Source organism: Punica granatum, chromosome 1 (assembly GCF_007655135.1).
Source record: "Punica granatum isolate Tunisia-2019 chromosome 1, ASM765513v2, whole genome shotgun sequence".
Classification (NCBI taxonomy): Eukaryota; Viridiplantae; Streptophyta; class Magnoliopsida; order Myrtales; family Lythraceae; genus Punica; species Punica granatum.
Window position 1 is genome coordinate 11,455,443 of NC_045127.1, and position 21,803 is coordinate 11,477,245.

Here is a 21,803-nt window from a genome sequence, read left to right on the forward strand (position 1 = left end):
TCCAACCCACAGCACCGCTTCACTATGGCAACATTCACAAGCAACAGCATCCCCGGTGAACACAGTGATTAGACCATCCCTGCCAAGCGCGCGACACAAGTCATCCAGCATACACCTAATCACGCGACAAACTGCAGGCCACGCCTACTGCTGCACCATACCTGCTTGCCCCGACCCAATGCCAAGCTTCCCTTTTCAGAGCCTTGCGCCATTCCTTAGCAATTATCTTTGCTTCAGCATTTCCTACATTTTCCTATCAACTTACATTTATTGCTTTCCGGACTTTGCGTCCACGAACTTCGTGTCCACATTTATAGCTTTATAGACTTCGCGTCCACGGACTTCGTGTCCACATTTATTGCTTTCCGGACTTCGCGTCCACGGACTTCGTGTCCACATTTACTGCTTTCCGGACTTCGTGTCCACATTTATAGCTTTTCGGACTTTGCATCCACGGACTTCGTGTCCACATTTACTGCTTTCCGGACTTCGCGTCCACATTTACGGCTTTATGGACTTCGTGTCCACGGATTTCGTGTCCACGTTTATTGCTTTCCGGACTTCGCGTCTACATTTACAGCTTTCTGGACTTCGCGTCCACGGACTTCGTGTCCTCATTTACTGCTTTCCGGACTTCGTGTTCGCATTCACTGCATCCCGGACTTCGTGTTCGCATCTACTGCATTTCGGACTTCGTGTCCGCACTTACTGTTTTTCGAACTTTCTGTCCGCACTTACTGCATTTCGGACTTCGTGTCCGCATTCACTGTTTTTCGGACTTCGTGTCCTCATTTAATGCTTTTCGGACTTCGTGTCTGCATCTACATTTCGAACCTCGTGTCCACATTTACGGCTTTCCGGATTTCGTGTTCGCATTTACTACTTTTCGGACTTTGTGTCCTCATTTGCTTCTTTCCGGACTTCGTGTCCGCATCTGCATTTCGGACCTCGTGTCCACATTTACGGCTTTTCGGACTTCGCATCCGCTTATACTGCTTTCCGAACTTCGTGTCCGCATTTCCTACTTTTCAGACTTCGTGTCCTCATTTACTTCTTCCCAGACTTCATGTCCGCATATACTGCTTTCCAGATTTCGTGTCCGCATTTACTACTTTTCGGACTTTGTGTCCTCATTTGCTTCTTCTCGGACTTTGTGTCCGTATCTACTGCATTTCAGATTTCGTGTCCTCATTTATTGCATTCCGGACCTCGTGTTCACATCTATTGCTTTCCGGATTTCGTGTCCGCATTTACTATTTTTGGACTTCGTGTCCTCACTTACTACATCCTGGACTTTGTGTCCGCGTCCACTATATTTTGGACTTCGTGTCCTCATCCGCCACTTTCGGACTTCGTGTCCTCGTTTACTGCTTTCTGGACTTCGTGTCCGTATCTACTCCATTTCGGATTTCGTGTTCTCATTTACTGCTTTCAGGACTTCGTGTCCGCACCTACTCCGTTTCGGGCTTCATATCCTCATTTACTACGTTTCAGATTTTGTGCCCGCATTTACTGCATTTTGGACTTCGTGTCCACTTTTACTGCTTTTCGGACTTCGTGTCCATATCGCTTTCTGGACTTCTAGTCCACATTTAATATCTTTCAAGTATGCGTCCACATTTACTAATTTATAGTTTTTTACTATTTTGCAACAGGCCCACGTATTAGCAAAAACGAGGAGAATTGTCAAACAGTCGCCAGGACCAAACGAGGTGCTTCTTATAGTCTTTGGCTGCATCCTCTATTCGAGCACGCAACCAAAGAGGGGCAAGCTGTCAGCACCCAATTTCGGTCCATCGGCTCCGGGGGGCAAAATTGTCATTTCCCAATTTATCAGCTTTTCTTATAAAAAAAAAGAGCGTTCGGGCAGGCCGGGCAGCGCTCACCGGCTGCCGGCGATCCCCACCGGCCCGGAGATCCCCAAATCGCGATTTCCCCGATTTTCTCCAAAATCAGCCGAAATCTTAACGGAAAAGGGGAAGAAATTGCAATTAAATGGACAGAAAAAGCAATTGGGATGAGGACGAAGAGAACCCAGGAGGAAAAAACGAAAAATTGGCTCTTGTTTGGAGGAATTTTTGGATAGGACGAACTCGGAAAAAATCACCGAAAAATCGCGAAATTCCCCCCAATCCTGACCGTTTTAACTTCGGTGAGGCCCAGATCGACCACGGCAAAGCGTCGGCGGTGTCCAGAACCGTCACCGACGTCCATTCCGGCCCTCACCGCAGCATCCAGGGGCGAGAACCGCCGCCCGCAGCGCCGTCGCCGCCATTCCCGGCGATCCTGACCGCCCGTCGACTAACGGGCCTCGGCCCATCTCCTTTGCCTCGCAGGTCCAGCCCCGAAGTTCGGCCCATTCGGCCCAACGCGCCCAGTCCGACCCAGTGCTCTTTCCAACGATTTCTCCTTCGGGCGGGTCTGATCCGAGCCGCTCCGACCCGATTCGCTCAGCGATTTTTTTTATTTTACAGAGAAGCCCCTCAACTTTCCGGATTAGGTAAATTCTCGACTTAGTGGCATGATTAGGGCTCCTTTCCTAAATACTATTGCTTGCTTGATGGATATGATGTGAAAATGAGCATTCTTGGGTCGCGTGGGTGATCGGATTTGCCCGAACTCGATTATACAAACTTTCTATTTTGTCACATTTCAGTCCAGAGGACGCATTTTATTTTTTTAGATCTACCCTGATTTCAAAAAATTCTTTTCAATCAAGTCCTGATCATTTTACTATTTTCCAATCAGTCCTTGGATTTTTCAGAATTTTTCTAAACATGCCAAGGAACTTTCCAAATTGTTTCAGTTTAGTCCCGGGACTATTTTTCACCGTTTTTTGATCTGCCCCGAATTTCAAAAATTCTTTTCAATCAAGTCCCAGTCATTTTACTATTTTCCAATCAGCCCTTGAATTCCTAGAATTTTTCAAGCATCCCAAGGAACTTTCCAAGTTGTTTCAGTTTAGTCCTGGGGCCATTTTTTTATTTTCAGATCAGTCCAGATTTTCAAATTCATTTCAAATAAGTCCTAGGACATTTTCAGTAATTTTTACACAGTCCCCAATTTTTTAGAATTTTCAAATCAGTCCCTAATTTCTTCAGAATTTTCAAATCGATCCCCGAAATTTCATTCGAAGTTTCAAATCAGTCCCTGCTCTTTTAAAATCGTTCAATTAAGTCCCTTGGACATTTTCTAAAAATATCCGACCCTTTCCTACTTGGATCACCCATCGACAATGTATGTGCCTCATTTAAATATTTTATTTTTTGTAATTATATACAATGTGATCATGTCAGAAATTAGAGTTTATCGGGTGGTCAACTAATGACTATTTCGACGACTCGAAATCCGTAGACTAAAGCATTCGGTAAATTTCTAGTTAACCTAAAATTCTAGATACGGGATAATCGGGACGTTAAATTTGGCTAAATTAAATCACTTGGCTCTTTTAAATGAATTGTACGAATTGATTAATAATTTATAATCGCGTCGACAGCTAGTTATGCCCTTTTAAAATTCACAATTTCAAGAGCACCGAGATACGTACCACGTAATCTTGATTTTTCATGCACACACATATTTCTCGATTCAAGGACATGACTACCGGTTCTTGTCCTGCCGTCATCCTAGCGTAGGTTTGTGTTTAGAATGTGTCAAAAGACGGGAAAACAGATTAATCACAAACTCGGCTTAATCAAACATGGGCAATAGTCAAATAGAGGGTTAGGTTTTGGGTTTTAGGTGAAAATACTCTTAATCTGTAAAAAGTCATATTGTCACGATACAGAATAATCTAAAAACAACCCACACATTCGAGACTTGACTATGAACATCATGTCTGTCGGGTCCGTTAAAATGATGTCGAATGCTACATGCCCTATCTATCACTCCTTTTGTTTGTTTTAAGGTAGGATTTGTATGCTAAGATACATCGGTTAATAATCAGTTAATTCACGTAAATTCGGCGATAACAAAACCCTGTTGTTTATTTATTTGAGCTTGCTTGTTACATTTTTTACAATTATTTGTTATGCGGATTGAGCCCGATCGTTTAGGACACGATTCACACAGGGTCCGACGCCTCTAACCGTCGATCACGGGGTCCAATGCCCCCCATACACTGAGTGCGCATTTAATTTAATTTTCGGTCTTTTCTAAAACCATACGGTGAGCATGAGTGAAATAATGGCCGTACGCGAACCGACCGGGATTCAGTCATTGTAATTTGTCTTTTATTTGAGATAAGGTTTTTATATTATACATATATTCATGTAAAAATCCCGGTTGGAGAGTGGACGGTCAGAGTGTTTCTTCGAATTTACGGTGTCAAACCGCATAAGATGAGCGGAACTTAATTAAGCGGTAATTAAATTAAAGTAGCAAGCCTAGACAAGCTAGAGTACCGAAAGAGCGTGTGGGATATAGGCCCACACGTAATAGAACCCCCGAATTCGGAATTTTCGGTTCCGTACAGACCATTGCCTTAGCATTTTAGGTGTACCCCGTATCTCTAGACCCGGGCAACTCACCGGCCCTCGACCTTCGGATCGTAAACAGGTAGTGGCGACTCCTTCTCACGTGCGTCCGTCGCGCATCCCCGGGAAGGTGGACACTTCCAAGCCGCGTTGCATAGGCGCGCGCATGCGTGCCTCGACGAGACGAAATTCGGATGCGCACGATATCAATTAGGTTTTATATCTTAATAATTAAGTATTATATTTTAATTAATTGGCCACGACACCATTAATGGACACTCTAAATATGTCAACATAAAAGCATTGTAACTTGACGTACTTAAATGCAACAATATTCCTTAATTATTTCTCTAATACTCCATGCTCTCCAATTTCTGGAAACTATCAAATCTTACTGAGGAAGCAAGAGACCAAGAAAATAACAAGAAGATATTACGAATATAGAGTGATCATTAGGTAAGTTCTTACATCTAATTGCTTAATTTGCTTTTGTGAACGTGTTGCTAAAACCATATCCATATTTTGGTCATATTATTCGCAAAATAAATAAGAACGAAAGAATTTATATATTATATAATTTAGACTCCTCTATAAGAGCTCACGAGAGTTCTCCATTCGATTGATGATGAGCTCATCAATTATAAAAAAAGGTATGCAAGCAAATAATGAAAATTAAAAGTTTTGTCCTACCGAAAAAAATTTAAAAGTTTCGACAGACTCTGATTCTCATTCTTTCATAAAATAAAACTAATGACCTTATATAAAAGTATTCAAATTTTAGATTAATATTTCCTTAAAAACTAATTTGATAATTATAAGGATGTATATATTACATGAATTTCATACTAAACAACTCTTGATATATATTTAATATGTATTCTCAAAATTACAGCATGTGCCACTATCTCTCATTCGGCGTATTTGGTCAGCAGAAGCAGGATAGCTCATTTGCAATAGAGAAAAAGGAAAAAAAGAAGAGAAGAAAAGCCACTCACCAGTCTGGGAGAGTTCTTCAGCCTAATATATAGATAGTCTACTAGACACTTGCTGTGCATTGTCGTGAATTTCTGGAGGTTTGGAAATAAGGCCCAAATGCTCGAGTGAGCCGGTGTAGCCACCCTATAATGATAATGTTAAGCATACGGAACTATTTTTCATGAATTACACATCTCCCGTCGAGAAGCCATTGCAATAGGGTTTCGAAAGAAACTGTATATTGCCTTCCCATTACCACGTCGACAAACCATCGCTCCCGTGGCCTGCTCGTATTTTAATCTGAACACGGTAAGTTTAACTTTGCATTCTAATTGTCATCACTAGAAACTGCCATTGCTGTCCTGCATCATTTGATCACACTATTTCCGGCCGAGCTTGACCATGACCCATCATATGTTGCTTAGGGATTTCAAATACTCTACTGAGTTTATCAGTGGAAAATAAAGGTGAGATGACTCTCATCAGCTGACCCAGGTCTTGTGTTGCTCTAATAAAAGCAGCAGGGATGTGGTAACACACGACGTTTGCTCTATGGAACAGAGAGAGGGGACCGAGCCTCCATGTCCGGTCCACCCCTCTCCCATCCATCGGGGAAACCTTCTTCGACCGGGTACTTAGTCCATAGAGCCACAAAGGTTGCTTCATAAAGAGGTACATTAAGGGGAACAGAGTTCTCCACTGTAAAGCTCCATGATCTTAAACTAATCAATCAGGACACCAAGGGAACTCCCTACAGCACAAGCATTTGTCGACAGATCGATTGCACAATAACACTGCCTATTAGTTTCGCCTAATGGGTTATGTCATGAGAATGGCAGCTTCACCAAGTCACCACACCAAAATAGACAATAAAAAGTATCGATGCAACGATCAAAGAATCCCATGGACATTGTTCACATAGCATTCCATGATAAACAGACTATACCCGCACCCCCTATATCATGGAAACGAAAGCAGTACCATTGGACCCTTTTCCAAGCCGATTTATTCGATCCAAATGTGGTCTAACAAGTCATTCCCACAGCACAAAAATTCAACATATTCAAGCAAATGAGCTAAAGGCTCAACTTTTTTTTATATATACCATTTGATCATATATAATTCGAACTGTACATATATTTTACAGTGAGCCCAATTCAACTGATTTAGGCCGAGTTCTTCTTCAACTGAATTTGATAAAAATGCTAACTTGGAGGAATATCGTCAATCCAATTATAAGATTGTCGGAAGTGCGATCAGTACCTTCGATTTAACGATTGCTCCAGCGATGATCCCGATGACCTTCTTGATCGCGAAGTGCAAGCAGTTCGAGAACGCGATCCAGTAAATAACCTCTTGGAAGAAATTGATTACGAAACTCGAGCTCCGTGGTGCTGGAGGAGATGGATCCTCCCAGTTCCGGCCATCGAATCGATCGGAATCCCCCCCTCCGCCTCCCCCGCTTCCGCCGTTGAAGGCGAATCCTCCGCCGGTCGGGCCGTTACCGCTGGGATTGAGGTAGTACCAGAAGTTATCTTCGCTGCTCAGATCGACGTAGTACCTGAAGTCCTCTTCACCACCGGAATCATCCCCCTTAAAGAGACGCCGCTTGCTGCGGCACCTGCTGCGGCGGATCGTGCGGGACTTGGACCTCGCCTGGGGCGGCGTGAAGGCCCTGAGAGGCTGCACCGCGGCTTGTGAGTGGTCGGAGGAGGCGTCGGGGAGCGGCATGTGGATGTTGGACCCGCAGAGGAGCTTCACGAATCCCGGCCTCTGGACTGAGGAGGCTGCAATCGGGTTACCGATCACGGAGACGTCCATGGCGAAGCCGACCGGAGAGCCGCAGCCGAGTGTGGAGAAGTACTGAAGGATCGGAATTGTTCGGGTTGTGGCGACGGATTTTCCGGCAAATTTGCCATAAAGATTTATTTATGGAATATTTTCCAAACTAGGTCCCTGCTAGGGCTCTGCAAAAAATGCAGATAACTAAACGTCCCGAGAAACCACTCCTTTCCGAGGAAAAAAAAAAGGGAATTTATTGGTTATGGGAAATATTCAATTTGGGATTTTCAAAACGAAAATTGGTTAGGGATGATTATGATTTTCAAAATTAAAAAATCGCAGTTAACTGTCCCGTCCAAAATGTATATATTTATAACATTATTATATATAATATACATGAAATTTGGAAATTTTAATTTAATGAAGTTAAAAAGTGTGGTAAAAAGTGTAAAATTTCATCTATCAAAAAAAAAAGAGAGTATAATTTCTAATTTCAATTTTAGATGGACTCTTTTCTAACTTCCCTTTTATGGAGGCATCTTGTTCAACTAATTTTTTTTAGTGTTTCGAGTATGTGGATGAATGTAACTCAATGAAATCATAAGTTCATCTTTAAAAGTTTTTCAATGTTCGGTTCAGTTCGGTTAACTGAATTGTAAAACCAATTATTTCTCGGGACAGTTTTATTCTTTTAATTCGGTTTCAGTTTCGATTACGGTTAATAAAATTCTTATCCCAAAAATTCAGGATGGTATACACGTATGTATATAAAATGGGATTATTGAGTTGAATTGTTCAACTCATTAGGTCCAATTAAGTCTAATAATTCCGGGTGTCGCACCGGTGTTTCTTTCAAGTATTGGCCGCTAGTACCGCCGATCTCGAAGACTCGTCGACAAAGTCAGTGTGGATACAGGTAGAGGCGTCACGCGTGGGACGCTCGGTCGACAACTTTAAATATTCCAGGTACGCTTTTATTTACTCTTATTCTTCTAGTAGGTCTTGGGATTAGTTTCACGAGTAGGAAATTTTTAATTTCAGCTCCTTTTTCTCTTCCGTTGGCCCCGTGAAACTAGCAATTGGTATCAGAGCCTAGCTAATTAGAATCTGAGTAGATAATAGCATAAAATATGATTTTATGCTTGGTATTAGTGTGATTATGTTTGATATTTGCGGTGCATGACTGTTAGACATGGACTAGGTCCTAGTTGTGTTAGTATAATAGTTATACGTGTGGACTATTATGTAATAGTTACATAATAGTGTATGGTGAGATCGATTAAATGTTAATAAAATCCCTCAAAATATTAAGTCCATATCCTTTCACCGTGTAACGCTCGTCAAGACCAAGATCAATGAGTGTGTAGACCTTGCCCTCGCAGGATGCCCTCATCTATCCTAGTAAGACGTGGTGTTTATAAGTGGGTCGGACTTAACTGAGCAAGCCTAATAGGATTAGGAGTTCAGAGGCATGTAGTTGGGCATCGATCTACAAGATAGATTTGAATAAGGAGTTATTCACCCAACTAATTAAGAGTTGCATGTGATGCAATTGGGAAAGTGAGTTCCCTACCTAAATAGCCAGTTCTGGGTGAATCAGCCCTCGCTGACTCAGAATTTGGTGAGATATGGATCTTGAACTACTATGAGAATGATATTCTTTGAATCAATGTTGAGGGTCATTGATTTGAATTAAATAGTGGGAGCAATACTTAATAAAGTCCTCATTGAATATTGTTGTGTCATAATACTTATTTTGCATATTTTTGTGGTAGTTACCATGGCAGGAAGCACTTCTAGTACTTTCTGTTTACGATCCGTCCTTGATAAGGACAAACTGTTAGGGAATAATTTCCTAGATTGGTATCGAAACTTCAGAATTGTTCTCACCCAAGAAAAAAAGTTATATGTCTTAGAGCAACCTCTTCTTGCGCCACCACCTGACGATGCCCCCCAAGCTGAGAAAGATGCTTATAGTAAGCATCATGATGATGCCGTAAACGTCGGATGTCTCATGTTAGTCACCATGGACTCGGAGCTTCAGAAGCAACACGAGAACATGAAGGCGTACGATGTGATTGTGCATCTTAGTCAGCTTTATCAAGAGCAGGCCCGACATGAGAGATTCGAGATCTCTAAAGCACTTTTTCAGGCAATGTTGACTGAGGGTAGCCCGGTGGGTCTTCATGTACTCAAGATGATTGGGTACGTCGAGGCTCTGGGAAGACTGAGATTTCCTCTGGGTCAAGAGTTGGCAATAGATTTAGTCCTACAGTCGCTGCCCAGCAGTTATAGTCAGTTCATCATGAGCTATAATATGAATGACTACAATAAACTATTGCCTGAACTGCTTAACATGTTGAGAACAGTTGAGCACAGCAAGGGGATGTCCGTTCTAATGGTCCAGGGGACCAAAAGCAAGTGCAAGGGCAAGAGTAAAGACAAGAGGGCTAAAGGTGCATCCAAGTATGACTTGGGTGCGTTGAAGCCTAAAGCCAAGGTGGTGAAGGATGATTATTGCTTCCATTGTGGCAACACTGGACATTGGAAGCGGAATTGTAAGGTATACTTGGAAGAGTTGAAGAAGAAGAAGAAGGGAAGTGAGACTTCCACTTTAGGTATCCATGTTATAGAGATTAATGTATCTACTACTTCTACATCTTAGGTATTAGATACCGGGGTGTGGTGCTCATATTTGTGAAAATATGCAAGACCTAAGGGATAGTAGATCGTTGGCAAAGGGCGAGGTGGACCTACGAATTGGAAATGGAGCAAGAGTTGTTGCATTAACTGTAGGGACTTATCACCTAGTTTTGCCTACTAGGCTAGTATTAGATCTTAACAACTGGTATTATGTACCTGCTATTAGTATAAACATAATATATGTTTCTTGTTTGGATAAGAAGGGATTTCGTTTCACTATCAAGAACAAGTGTTGTTCTATGTACATGAATAATGTATATTATGGCAGTGCACATTTAAGTAATGGTTTATATGTTCTTGATCTAGATACGCCCGTTTATAATGTGGAAACCAAATGGCTCAAATCTAATGATTCGAACCCGACTTACTTCTGGCATTGTCGTTTAGGCCACATTAGCGAGGGTCGCATCTCTAGACTCCATAAGGATGGATTATTGGACTCGTTTGATTTAGAATCGATCGAGACGTGCGAACCTTGCTTAATGGGGAAAATGACTAAGGCCCCTTTTACCGGAAAGAGTGAGCGAGCTAGTGATTTTCTGGCTCTCATACATACTGATGTATGTGGACCAGTGAACAAGCCTGCTAGAGGTGGGTATCTCTACTTCATTATATTTACTGATAATTTCAGTAGATTTGGATATGTGTATTTGATGAAACACAAATCTGAATCCTTTGAAAAGTTCAAAAAATTTAAGAATGAAGTGGAGAATCAGTTGGGTAAGAGCATTAAAGTTCTTCGATCAGATCGAGGAGGTGAATATTTGAGCTATGAGTTCGCTGACTATCTAAAACAGTGTGGGATTTTATCTCAACTGACTCCACCTGGAACACCACAGTGGAATGGTGTAGATGAGAAGAGGAATCGAACTTTATTAGATATTGTTCGATCTTTAATGAGTCATGCAAACTTACCTGACTCCTTCTGGGGATATACTCTACAGACAGTTGCTCTCATATTAAACAATGCTCTGTTGAAATCAGTTGAAAGGACACCATATGAGATGTGGTATGGGAAGCGTCCCAATATGTCTTTTCTAAAGATATGGGGTTGCGAAGCTTATGTGAAGAGATTGTCTTCGGATAAGCTTGGCCCTAAATTGGACAAATGTTACTTTGTGGAGTATCCTAAGGAAACTCGATGATACTATTTCTATAATCCCATCGAGGGCAAAGTGTTTATTGCTCGAACTGTGGTATTCCTTGAGAAAGAGTTTCTCTTCAAAGGAACTAGTGGGAGGAAATTAGAACTTGGGGAAGTTCTACCACAAAATGACATTGACCAATCGACGGGTGATGTTGCAGAACAAGTACCACAAGGTGTTATGGCACAATCTTCTGCACAGGTGACACAGGAGTCTCGTAGGTCTAGTAGGATACGTCATGAGCCCGAGAGATATGGATTTCTCGTGACTCAAAACAATGACGTATTGCTCATAGATAATGATGAGCCTACAACCTATGCGGAAGCCGTAATAGGCCCAGACTCTGAGAAATGGCCGGAGGCCATGAGATTTAAGATGGAGTCCATGTACACTAACCAAGTATGGACTTTGGTTGATCCACCTGAAGGGGCAAAACCCATTGGGTGTAAGTGGATCTTCAAGGAGAAGACTGACATGGACGGTAATGTGATTACCTTTAAGGGCCGACTTGTGGCAAAAGATTTCGGACAAGTTCATGGTGTTGACTATGACGAAACCTTTTCTCCGGTGGCTATGCTTAAATCCATCAGGATCTTGCTTGCAATTGCAGCTTATTATGATTATGAGATTTGGCAAATGGATGTCAAAACTGCTTTCCTGAACGGGAAGCTCCTCGAGGATGTGTATATGACACAACCTAAGGGTTTTGTCGATCCACATTGTGCCGGAAAGGTTTGTAAGCTACAATGGTCTATTTATGGACTGAAGCAAGCTTCTAGAAGCTGGAATCTTCGTTTTGATGATGCAGTCAAAGATTTTGGCTTCATTAAGAATAAAGATGAACCATATGTTTACAAGAAGGTTAGTGGGAGCGTGGTGATCTTCCTGGTGTTGTATGTAGACGACATACTTCTGATTGGGAATGACATTCCTTCCCTACAGTTTGTGAAGACTTGGTTGTGAAGGTGTTTCTCTACGAAGGACTTAGGAGAAGCTACCTACGTGCTAGGTATCAGGATCTATAGAGATAGATCTAAGAGACTGCTTGGCTTAAGTCAGAGTGCATACATAGATAAAGTGCTTTGGCGCTTTAGCATGTAGGATTCTAAGAAAGGGTCGCTGCCTATGTTACATGGCATAAGCCTTTCGAAGGCTCAAAGTCCTTCTACTCGAGAGGAGAGGGACCGCATGAATAGGATTTCATATGCGTCAGCTATTGGATCCATCATGTATGCTATGTTATGCACTCGATCAGATGTCTCGTATGCTTTGAGTATGACGAGTCGATACCAATCAGATCCAGGTGAGAGACACTGGATCGCAGTAAAGAACATCCTTAAGTACTTACGAAGGACTAAGGAGATGTTTTTGGTATATGGAGGCAAAGAAGAGCTCGTTGTAAGAGGTTACACCAATGCTAGCTTCCAGACCGATAAGGACGACAGTAGATTGCAGTCAGGGTATGTGTTCTGCCTGAATGGAGGTGCTGTGAGTTGGAAGAGTTCCAAACAGGAGACAGTAGCCGATTCTACCACAGAGGCCGAGTATATTGCTGCCTCTAACGCTGCAAAAGAGGCCGTTTGGATCAAGAAGTTCGTGACAGAACTTGCTATGGTTCCTAGCATCGCAGACCTAGTGGATCTCTATTGTGACAACAATGGAGCCATTGCGCAAGCTAAGGAACCCAGGTCTCACTAGCGATCCAAACATATACTCAGGCGCTTCTATCTCATTCGCGAGATCATCGACAGAGGAGATGTGAAGATATGCAGAATACCAACATATGAGAATCTCGCAAATTCACTTACGAAGCCTCTTGTGCAGCGCAAGCACGAGGCTCACACTAGATCTATTGGCATTAGACAGATGCCAGATTGGCTCTAGTGTAAGTGGGAGATTGTTAGGACTTGGTGTATGCTCTAGAGGCAATCTATCATCAGTTCTGTAATATGACATGTATTTCATTATATTACGAGGCATTTATGTTATTGTGTAGACTGTGCTAAATATGATTTTACACAATAATGTCCTTGGAATAGTAGGTTCAATAGGCATCAAGTGTGACTTGATTGTGAGATCATATAATTACTGAACATTATTCCTAAATGTCCATAGTCAAAGTATTATCGTTAATTAGGACAACAATAATACGGTTAGACTAATGTGGGTGTTGATTGATGACCAAGTCTCATAGGTTATGGATATGGAGATATCAAGTCACACCACATGTATACATTAAGAGTAATGTGTATTGGACTGACCCGCCATGAGATTGTTACATGGATTGTTACGTGACTGTCATTATCATATCTCAAAGTGACTATAGTGTAATGGCCCTTTGACTTGAGGTCACCATGGATTCCTACATGTAATGTCATATACTTTGATACTGTCAAACGCCATCATAACAAGCCGGTTATAAAGACAGTTATTGGGCATATCACAAAGCATGGAAAGGAATGTGAGTGACCAAGATAAGATTTGTCTCTCTTACAAAACGGGAGCGATATCTCACGGCCACTTGGTGGTTTAGTCTAAAAGTGTATGCATACCCAAATGAGTCGATATAGCGATATCGAACTCATTTGTTTGATAGACTTACCCAATAAACCAAGAAAGAGAGATATTAAGCCATACAAGGATGTCATCGACCATGCCTTGGGCTCAATAGAGATATAGGGGACGAATGAATTATATTACACGATAACGTAGGTCACAAGGTTCGTCGAGAAGTTGACTTTTCCAATTACTTGAGTAACAATGATGCATTGCTAGATGCCGCTCACTGTTTGTAATATTGAAATAGAAATTTCGATATTACTGTCAACGTAATTGGGACCCTACAGGGTCACACATGATGACTAAATCGACGGGATATTTTGAAATAATAAAATCGTCTAATAGAGATTAGATGATTTATGGTGCGACCGATTAATCGGATATTTAATGATATTAAATTTGTCGATTAATTATATTCGATTTATTAGATTAAATGGATAGCATTGATACACGATACAATGTGTATGTATGTAATATATATAGAGATATATAGATCGGTGGAGTTTACGTTTTCGTCACCGCTGTTACTTATAAAAAGGGGGCGAATATACAGCCTTACATATATATATATAATTTGGGACTTTGATTGATTTTGTCCCACACCGGTCAAATGAGTTGAAATCCTCCCCCCAAGCCATTATATATACATGGCAGTGTATTGAGCTGAAAGAGTAACATACAACATATATGCATGTGTATATATGATATACATGTATGTATATAAAATGGGATTATTGAGTTGAATTGTTCAACTCATTAGGTCCAATTAAGTCTAATAATTCCGGGTGTCGCACCGGTGTTTCTTTCGAGTATTGGTCGCTAGTACCGCCGATCTCGAAGACTCGTCGACAAAGTCAGTGTGGATACCGGTAGAGGCGTCACGCGTGGGACGCTCGGTCGACAATTTTAAATATTTCAGGTACGCTTTTATTTACTCTTATTCTTCTAGTATGTCTTGGGATTAGTTTCACGGGTAGGAAATTTTGAATTTCTGTTCCTTTTTTGCTTCCGTTGGGCCTGTGAATACTGTTGACCAACCTTGGTTGATTGTAGGGGACTTCAATGAAATCTGTGTCGCTTCTGAAAAACAAGGCGGTCGTAACTTTGCCACATCTTCTAGATCTTTCTTGGATGCTTTTCTTAGTCACTCGGGATGTGTCGATCTTGGCTTCACTGGAAATCGTTTTACTTGGAGAAATAAGAGACTAGGCCTTACTTCTATAAAACAACGTCTTGGTAGGGCTATTGCAAACGATGAATGGAGAACCACTTTTCCTAGAGCAATGGTTCTTCACCTTCCACAAATCCGATCAGACCATAACCCTATTTTAGTAAAATTGTGGATGGAATCTTCACACAAACCCAAACCTTTTCGCTTTGAAAAAGCCTGGACCCGAGACCATACTAGCCATGATATAGTCAAGAATGCTTGGAACAAAGTTGTTAATGATAGTAAAGCATACCAACTTTCTTCCAAAATTAGGGCTGTAAAGATAGATCTTAGGAAATGGAATATAGAGGTTTTCGGATACTGTGATTCTAACATTGCAGGGATCCTAAAAAAGCTAAAAGACATTCAATCAAGACACCTCACTCCCGATTCCAAACATCAAGAAGAAAAGCTCATCGCCGACCTTGAGGAAAACCTATTGAGGAAGGATATTATATGGCGACAAAAGTCAATGGAACTTTGGTCGAAAGAAGGAGACAAAAATTCTAAATTCTTCCACTTATCTACTGTCATCCGAAGACGGGCAAATCACATAACAGCCATTAAAGTTGATAATGGAGTTTGGTGCCACGATCATGAAGGAATAGGCCAATACTTCCTAATGAACTTCCAAGATCTCTTCAACTTTTCTCATCCTGATCTACCTGAAAACATGGAAGACCTAATCAACCATACCATGACTGTTCCAGAAAAACGAAGGGCTAATCCAAATCCCAGATGATATGGAAATCATGATGGCCCTTAACTCAATCCCAAACCTCAAGGTCCCGGGACCTGATGGCTTTCCATCCCTTTTCTACAAACATTACAGAGAAACGGTGAAGCCACTACTCATATCAACAGTCAAAAGCTTCTTCACCTCGGGCTTTATCTTAAAGGAATAGAATAACACTTTTATCAGCCTTATACCAAAATGCCAAGGTGTCTCCACCTTCAAAGACTTCAGGCCTATCAGCCTTTGCAATGTCTGCTACAAAGTCATCTAAAAAATCATTGCAAATATGATTAAACCTTTGCTTGGCAAAATCATCTCCTCGAACCAAACTGCCTTTATTGAAGGAAGATGGATCAACGAGAACGGGCTTCTTGCACAAGAAATCCTTCATACAATGTAGAAAACCAAAGCACGAAGGGGATGGGTCGGAATGAAGATTGACTTCTCAAAGGCTTTCGACAAACTGGAATGTATCTTCATTATTAAGATTCTAGAAATGCTAGGATTCCACCCAACCTTTATATCTTGGATCTATCAATGCATCTCCACAACCACATTCTCCATCCTGCTTAACGGATCACCTTACGGCCATTTTTCACCATCCAGAGGTATTCGACAGGGAGACCCAATATCACCTTATCTGTTTGTTATCTCAATGGAAATTCTATCACGACTACTCTACAGGGCTGAAACCAATGGAATCATCAAGGGCATTCAAATTAGTAGGGGAAAACCACAATTACCCACTTAATGTTTGCAGACGACTTTCTCATCCTCTCAAAAGCATCAGAAGCAAACATTAGGAATATAAAGGACATCTTCGATAAATTATGTTCCTGGTCGGGCCAAGAAATCAACTACACCAAATCAGGCCTATTCTTCTCCAAAAACACCTCGGCAGAACAGAGAAGAAATGTCAAATCCATTCTCGGCATGAAAAAGCTGAAGGACAACGCCAAATACCTAGGCAATCCACTCTTCATAAAGAGGAAAAGAAAAGAATCCTTCCAATTCCTCATTTGATAAAATTAAGTGCAAATTGGAATCATGGAAGGCAAAAGCGCTCTCCTGGGCGGGTAGAGCCACCCTCATCAACTCAGTAATCAATAGCACCCCGATCTACACAATGTCACTATTCCGACTTCCAAAATCCACCTTAAACACTATTGACAAAATGACAAGAAGATTTTGGTGGGGCACTGCTAGGGAAAGAAGGTAGCTATCACTTTATATCATTTATGGGACTATCGTAATAAAGTTGTTTATGCAGGAAAACATGTCGATCTCCATGAAACCATCAAGAGCATCAAGAACCACTTTACGAATCATAGCAGGGATGGACATGGAGGACACATCGGAAAGCAAAATGGGATCCCTTTCGAAGCACCTCTACAACTCCAAGCTTCAAAAAATCCTTCTGGGCCGGAATGGAACATCATCAGTTCGGATGCCGCATGGAATAGTAGCAGATCATGCCTTGTTGGAGTCCTGCAGCAACCGAAGACACCGCCTTTGCTCTCATGGTTCCAAGTCTCTCATGAAGACTCACCTCTCCAAGCTGAGGCCAAAGCTGCACTCCTTGCCCTCAACATTGCAGCAAAAAGAGGAGCCACAAAGATCTGGTTTCGTTGCGACGCTTTGCTACTAGTGGAAGTCATTTTGAACCCACGCTCTTCCCCATGGAAAATTAGAATCATAGTCTCTGATATTATCTTGACTCTTAATATTTTCTCGAATTGGTTATGTTCTTGGTTTCCTAGGTCCGATAATACCCTTATTCATGACCTAAGCCATCTTGGTTCTAGGTCAAATTTTCATTCACTTTGTATTTTTGAAGAGTATCCTGACCTCAGGACTTTTGTAGGTACTTTTCTTGATTAATATATATTTTGAATTATTCAGCGAAAAAAAAGAAGGTAGAAAGAAACGATAGGGGATGAGAGGGAAAAAGGGAAAGTGGGACACGTGGCAAAGGAGGGGAGAGATACAAAGTTATGAAAAATTAAAATTTTATCCGTACATTTGATATGCTATTTTTCTTATTTTTAATATAATTAGAGTTATTGAGGGCAGTTTAGTAAAATCACTACTAAGATAATTACCATGGAATACCAATGGTTTCCTTTATATAGGAGTACAAAAGTATAGATAGTTCCCATAAATTTAGTCCAATCTCCACACAAGAGCAAAATGGGAGGGATCTCTAGTCATACTTGAGCACGATGTATGCCCCATAGAAATAACTAGATTATCTCAACTTAGACAAGGCAGGTTGATAGAGAGGGGCATTGGTTAAATCCTAAATAGTGCCGCCTCCTAAGTTGCTAGAACTAGGCCAATTTAGGAGAATGAAAAGATACAATAGATCTGGTCGGATCATACATAAATCTGACCAAATTTGACTTGATCCATCGAAAGTCGATATTCGACCAATAACCTTTATCGTCGATCGGAGAAGAGAGCAATGCACGGTTGTGAAGGGTGAGCATCGATCGCGTTATGGAAGGAAAAATATAAAAAACCGTAAAAGGGGGTTGAGGAGAAAGGCCGCCCGGCCAAAACCCATATATGGTCGCCGGCAATTATTGGGGGGTGTGGAGGCCTCCCGGCGGGGCACGAGTGTGAAATTTATCCTAACAAATGATAAAGTTTTAGGGTGAATTCGTCAAAGTAATAATTCTATGGATGAAATTGCAAATAGAATAAGTTCTCCCCAAGCCAAAGATTCATCGAATTCTCATCTGCTTGCCCTGACGCCGTCCTCTTCTCCATGAGCTCCACCACTCGCCTCTCTCTCGCTTCATTCCCTCCAATTCCCTCCCCGGTCTCCCGCCGCGCGTTGCTACACGCGCCCCACCTTCCTCGGTCACCCTCCACGTCGCCTACTCGCGTCCTCCTCCCCCTGCACGCCGATCACCGTCCAACTCTTCGGCGGACGTCGCCGATCACGATGTCCAGCAACCATGCAACGAACCAGCTCGAATTGAGTGAACTCCGCGACGAGTCCGACTTCGAGAAGCTCCTCTCCCCCGCCGGCCACATCTCAATCTGCGGCTTCGGCTCCCTCCTCTCAGGTACATGATCGGACATGACCTTCCCTGGTTTACTCCACAGCCTGAATGTCGACGTACACGTGTAAATCGTACGATTTTACGTCCGTCCGAGCAGAGAGAAGCGCGAGGAACACGTTCCCCGACCTGATCAACTTCAGAGTGGCGAGGCTCAACGGCTTCCGACGCGTCTTTGCTCATGTCGCTCCGATTTTCTTCGAGCGTCTTATCGCCAAGCCTGAAACTAAGGTTCCCTATCTGATCGTCTTTGATACAGAATTTGAGCAATTGAAAGTCGGAAACTCGGATATGTGTGAGCTATCTTCTGATGTCGATCCATTTGGATATCGATAACGCTGCAGGAGATTTCGAGTCTGAGCGTGGAGCCATGCGAAGGGGAGACTCTCATTGTTACTGTCTTTGAGATTGAGCAGTCTGAGGTATACATGAATCGCTTCATTTTCCTGTACTTGTTATAATGCTTCATTGATTAACTTGATTAGTGCATCTGCTTTTCGACTCTCGATTAACTTAGCTTGTTGCCTGATGAAGGAAGATTCCGGCATTCATCGAGAGGGAACTCGAGTTTAGATTTCTCGCTGTGAGTCTCTGCTCTCTACCATCACCTGTTTCACCAATTCTCGTAAGCTTCTGTTTCATTGCAAGTTTTTAAATGTAGCTGTCCCCTGCAGGTTTTGCCTCACACGCTTGACGGAAAGCCATGTGATAATCTCGTTGTATGTGGAATTTGACCTCTTCAAGTTTAAATGTTTTTGTGGAACTTTCTCTTTGTATTCTGCTGATTGGATTTCTGATTAGTGGTAACAATTGGCTACAGGTGCTTTGTGCTCGTTATAGTGATGAGGAATTCTTCCGAGTCAGATGTAAAGGTAGTCATTTTCATGTAGAATATATTGTTGCATACATGTTGATGGGTTTCTGAATTAAATGGAAACTCTCTATATCCTCGAGTATAATAATCAACTTTTTTCTACTGTGTGACTGTAACAATTTGGCTAATCTGTGAATATAGTTTCTTGGAACTTTGCCATTGTTTCTCTCCATGTCATTCGTGAGTATTTATGCTGCATACCAGTGTCTCTTCGGATTTTAAGTTTGATAAGAGGCCGCATATAAAGCGTATACAAGTTGCACTACTTCATTGAACCATCCTTATGCTATACAATTACATGAAAGCTCATGAGGGTAAGAGAACATACTACATAGATTTCACAGAAGAGGTTCAGGGTTTGTTTGCCACTGTTCTTATAAATATATGGGATGCAACTTCTTTTATATTTTACGAGCACCCCCTGAAGAGCCTTTACCAATATATTCATACAAGCTCGTTAATTCTGTTCATTATCCTGCAGGAAGCAAGGAGATCTATTTTCAACACTATGGGCGATATGGTATTGAAAAGATTTGGCGTGATGACGTTTTACCTTGTCGTACATATCTTCGGCACTGGTAAACTCTTTCTTCAGATAAAAGAATTCTGGTTTTGTCACTAAGCCTCGTATACAAATCTGAAATTTCGCTTTTTTATGGGTTATACATGTTCCTTGCACCTGATAGAATAGAAAATGTAACTGCTGGGCCAGAAAATCAGTTTACATAGTGCCAAGTATGAGCCATAAACAAGACTTTCGATTCATATATTCCATATTATTGCTCTAATCTGTCCAAGAAGATGAGCAATAGACAGTTTTGCGTGACAGAGATGTTGCCATGTCGGAGTGCTTTTCTGCTCATTTTGTATCTTCATTACCCTGAGCAGGGATTGTAGGTTGAGCCAATATCAAACCTGTTTGTAATATCTATGTTCATTGAAACTGTTTATGGGTGGTTAAGGAAAAAAAAAAGTGATTTCGTAAGCTGGGACTCACAAGACAAAAATCTTACTGGAGCTTTGAGCTTCAGCAGATCTCGTAAATGTCTTTCCCCTCTGCACATTTCATGTAACTCTTCAACACTACAATGAGTAATGTGTGGCTTCCCATCGGTTTCCTTTTTTCTAATGAGAACTGCATTCCATGTTTTGCAGTGTCTTAGCTGCAAAGAACCTCGGTGATGCTGCTTATGACAATTTTCTTGATCACACCTTTTTGGCGGATCGCAAAATGACCATCCGCGAGTACCTGGAGACATCAGGATCAGGTATTATGGAAGAGGAGCCTCCTGAGTCTCTGAAATTCCGTTACGGTGGTTGACATCAACAGAGAGGGATCTAACTTCGAAGGAAGGTATCCAGCAGACTGGAATTGTAGCATTAGAAACCTAGATGATTCTTCCCGTAGGCTGAAAACGCATAATCTGCTGATTCAAACGGTCAAAAATATTCTGATGTTCTGCTCTGATGTCGAATAACAAGGCAATCGGTGTGAAATAGCTTCTGGCAAGACTTTGTAGTGAATTACGTTGTCACAGTTATACTCCTCTGAACTTTGCGGGTGAGCTCATCTTTAAGATTTTTCATATAAAATTAAACGTTTAACATCAAATGTTAAAAATTGTAACATTACATTTTTCATAAATTAAGTCAAATCGATAGTTTGACAGTTAATTACTGATGTGCCACATCTCGGGTATCGTTTTCTCCGAGTGGCGCCCTAAACTTTGAATATTTACTAAATATAAAAAAAGGCAAAAAAAAGGGGACGTCTCTGATAGTGACATGGCGTCGGCTCCTCGATTAGGTTTTTGGGAGCATAGAGGCTGCTGGCAACCTCACCAAGGAGCTGCTAGCTACCGATGAAGCCCCCAGTCTCGAAATTGAGAGCCCAACTCAGCCAAAAAGAAAACAAGGAAAAAAAAGAGAGAAGAAAGATGATTACCAAGGCAAGGTCGATTTGGGGTTAATATTACGAAGTTCTCCGGCAACCCCGTTGAGGATGTAGTGCCTCCCGATGAAGTCTCCAACATCCAATCGGGGAACCAACTCGAACTAAAAAAAAAAAAATCACATCATTGAGGGGATTTTGGTCCTCAGAGGAGTCCAACACCCCCTCAGTGGGCCCAAGCAACTTCACCGACGAGTTAGTAGCCTTCGACAAGGCTTTAAAGCATCCGCAGCGGGGGTCCAATTTTGGGGCCAGTTGGGTCCACATGGCAATTGGCCCGGCCCCGATGGCCTCTCATTGCGGGAGCCCAAGGCTGGCGGCATGC

General features: G+C 41.8%; 1 protein-coding gene across 1 annotated transcript; it reads left to right on the forward strand.

Annotated features, from left to right (window-relative positions):
• The first annotated feature begins 16,335 nt into the window (after nt 1-16,335).
• On the forward strand, nt 16,336-21,097 carry LOC116203252. The gene is made up of 10 exons (XM_031534930.1): nt 16,336-16,552; nt 16,856-17,238; nt 18,287-18,659; nt 18,754-18,884; nt 18,998-19,075; nt 19,192-19,236; nt 19,328-19,372; nt 19,474-19,525; nt 20,009-20,105; nt 20,683-21,097. Exons 1-10 carry the CDS (start codon nt 16,336-16,338, stop codon nt 20,846-20,848), a joined length of 1,587 nt encoding a protein of 528 aa, XP_031390790.1. The 3' UTR covers nt 20,849-21,097.
• Nucleotides 21,098-21,803: the final 706 nt, after the last annotated feature.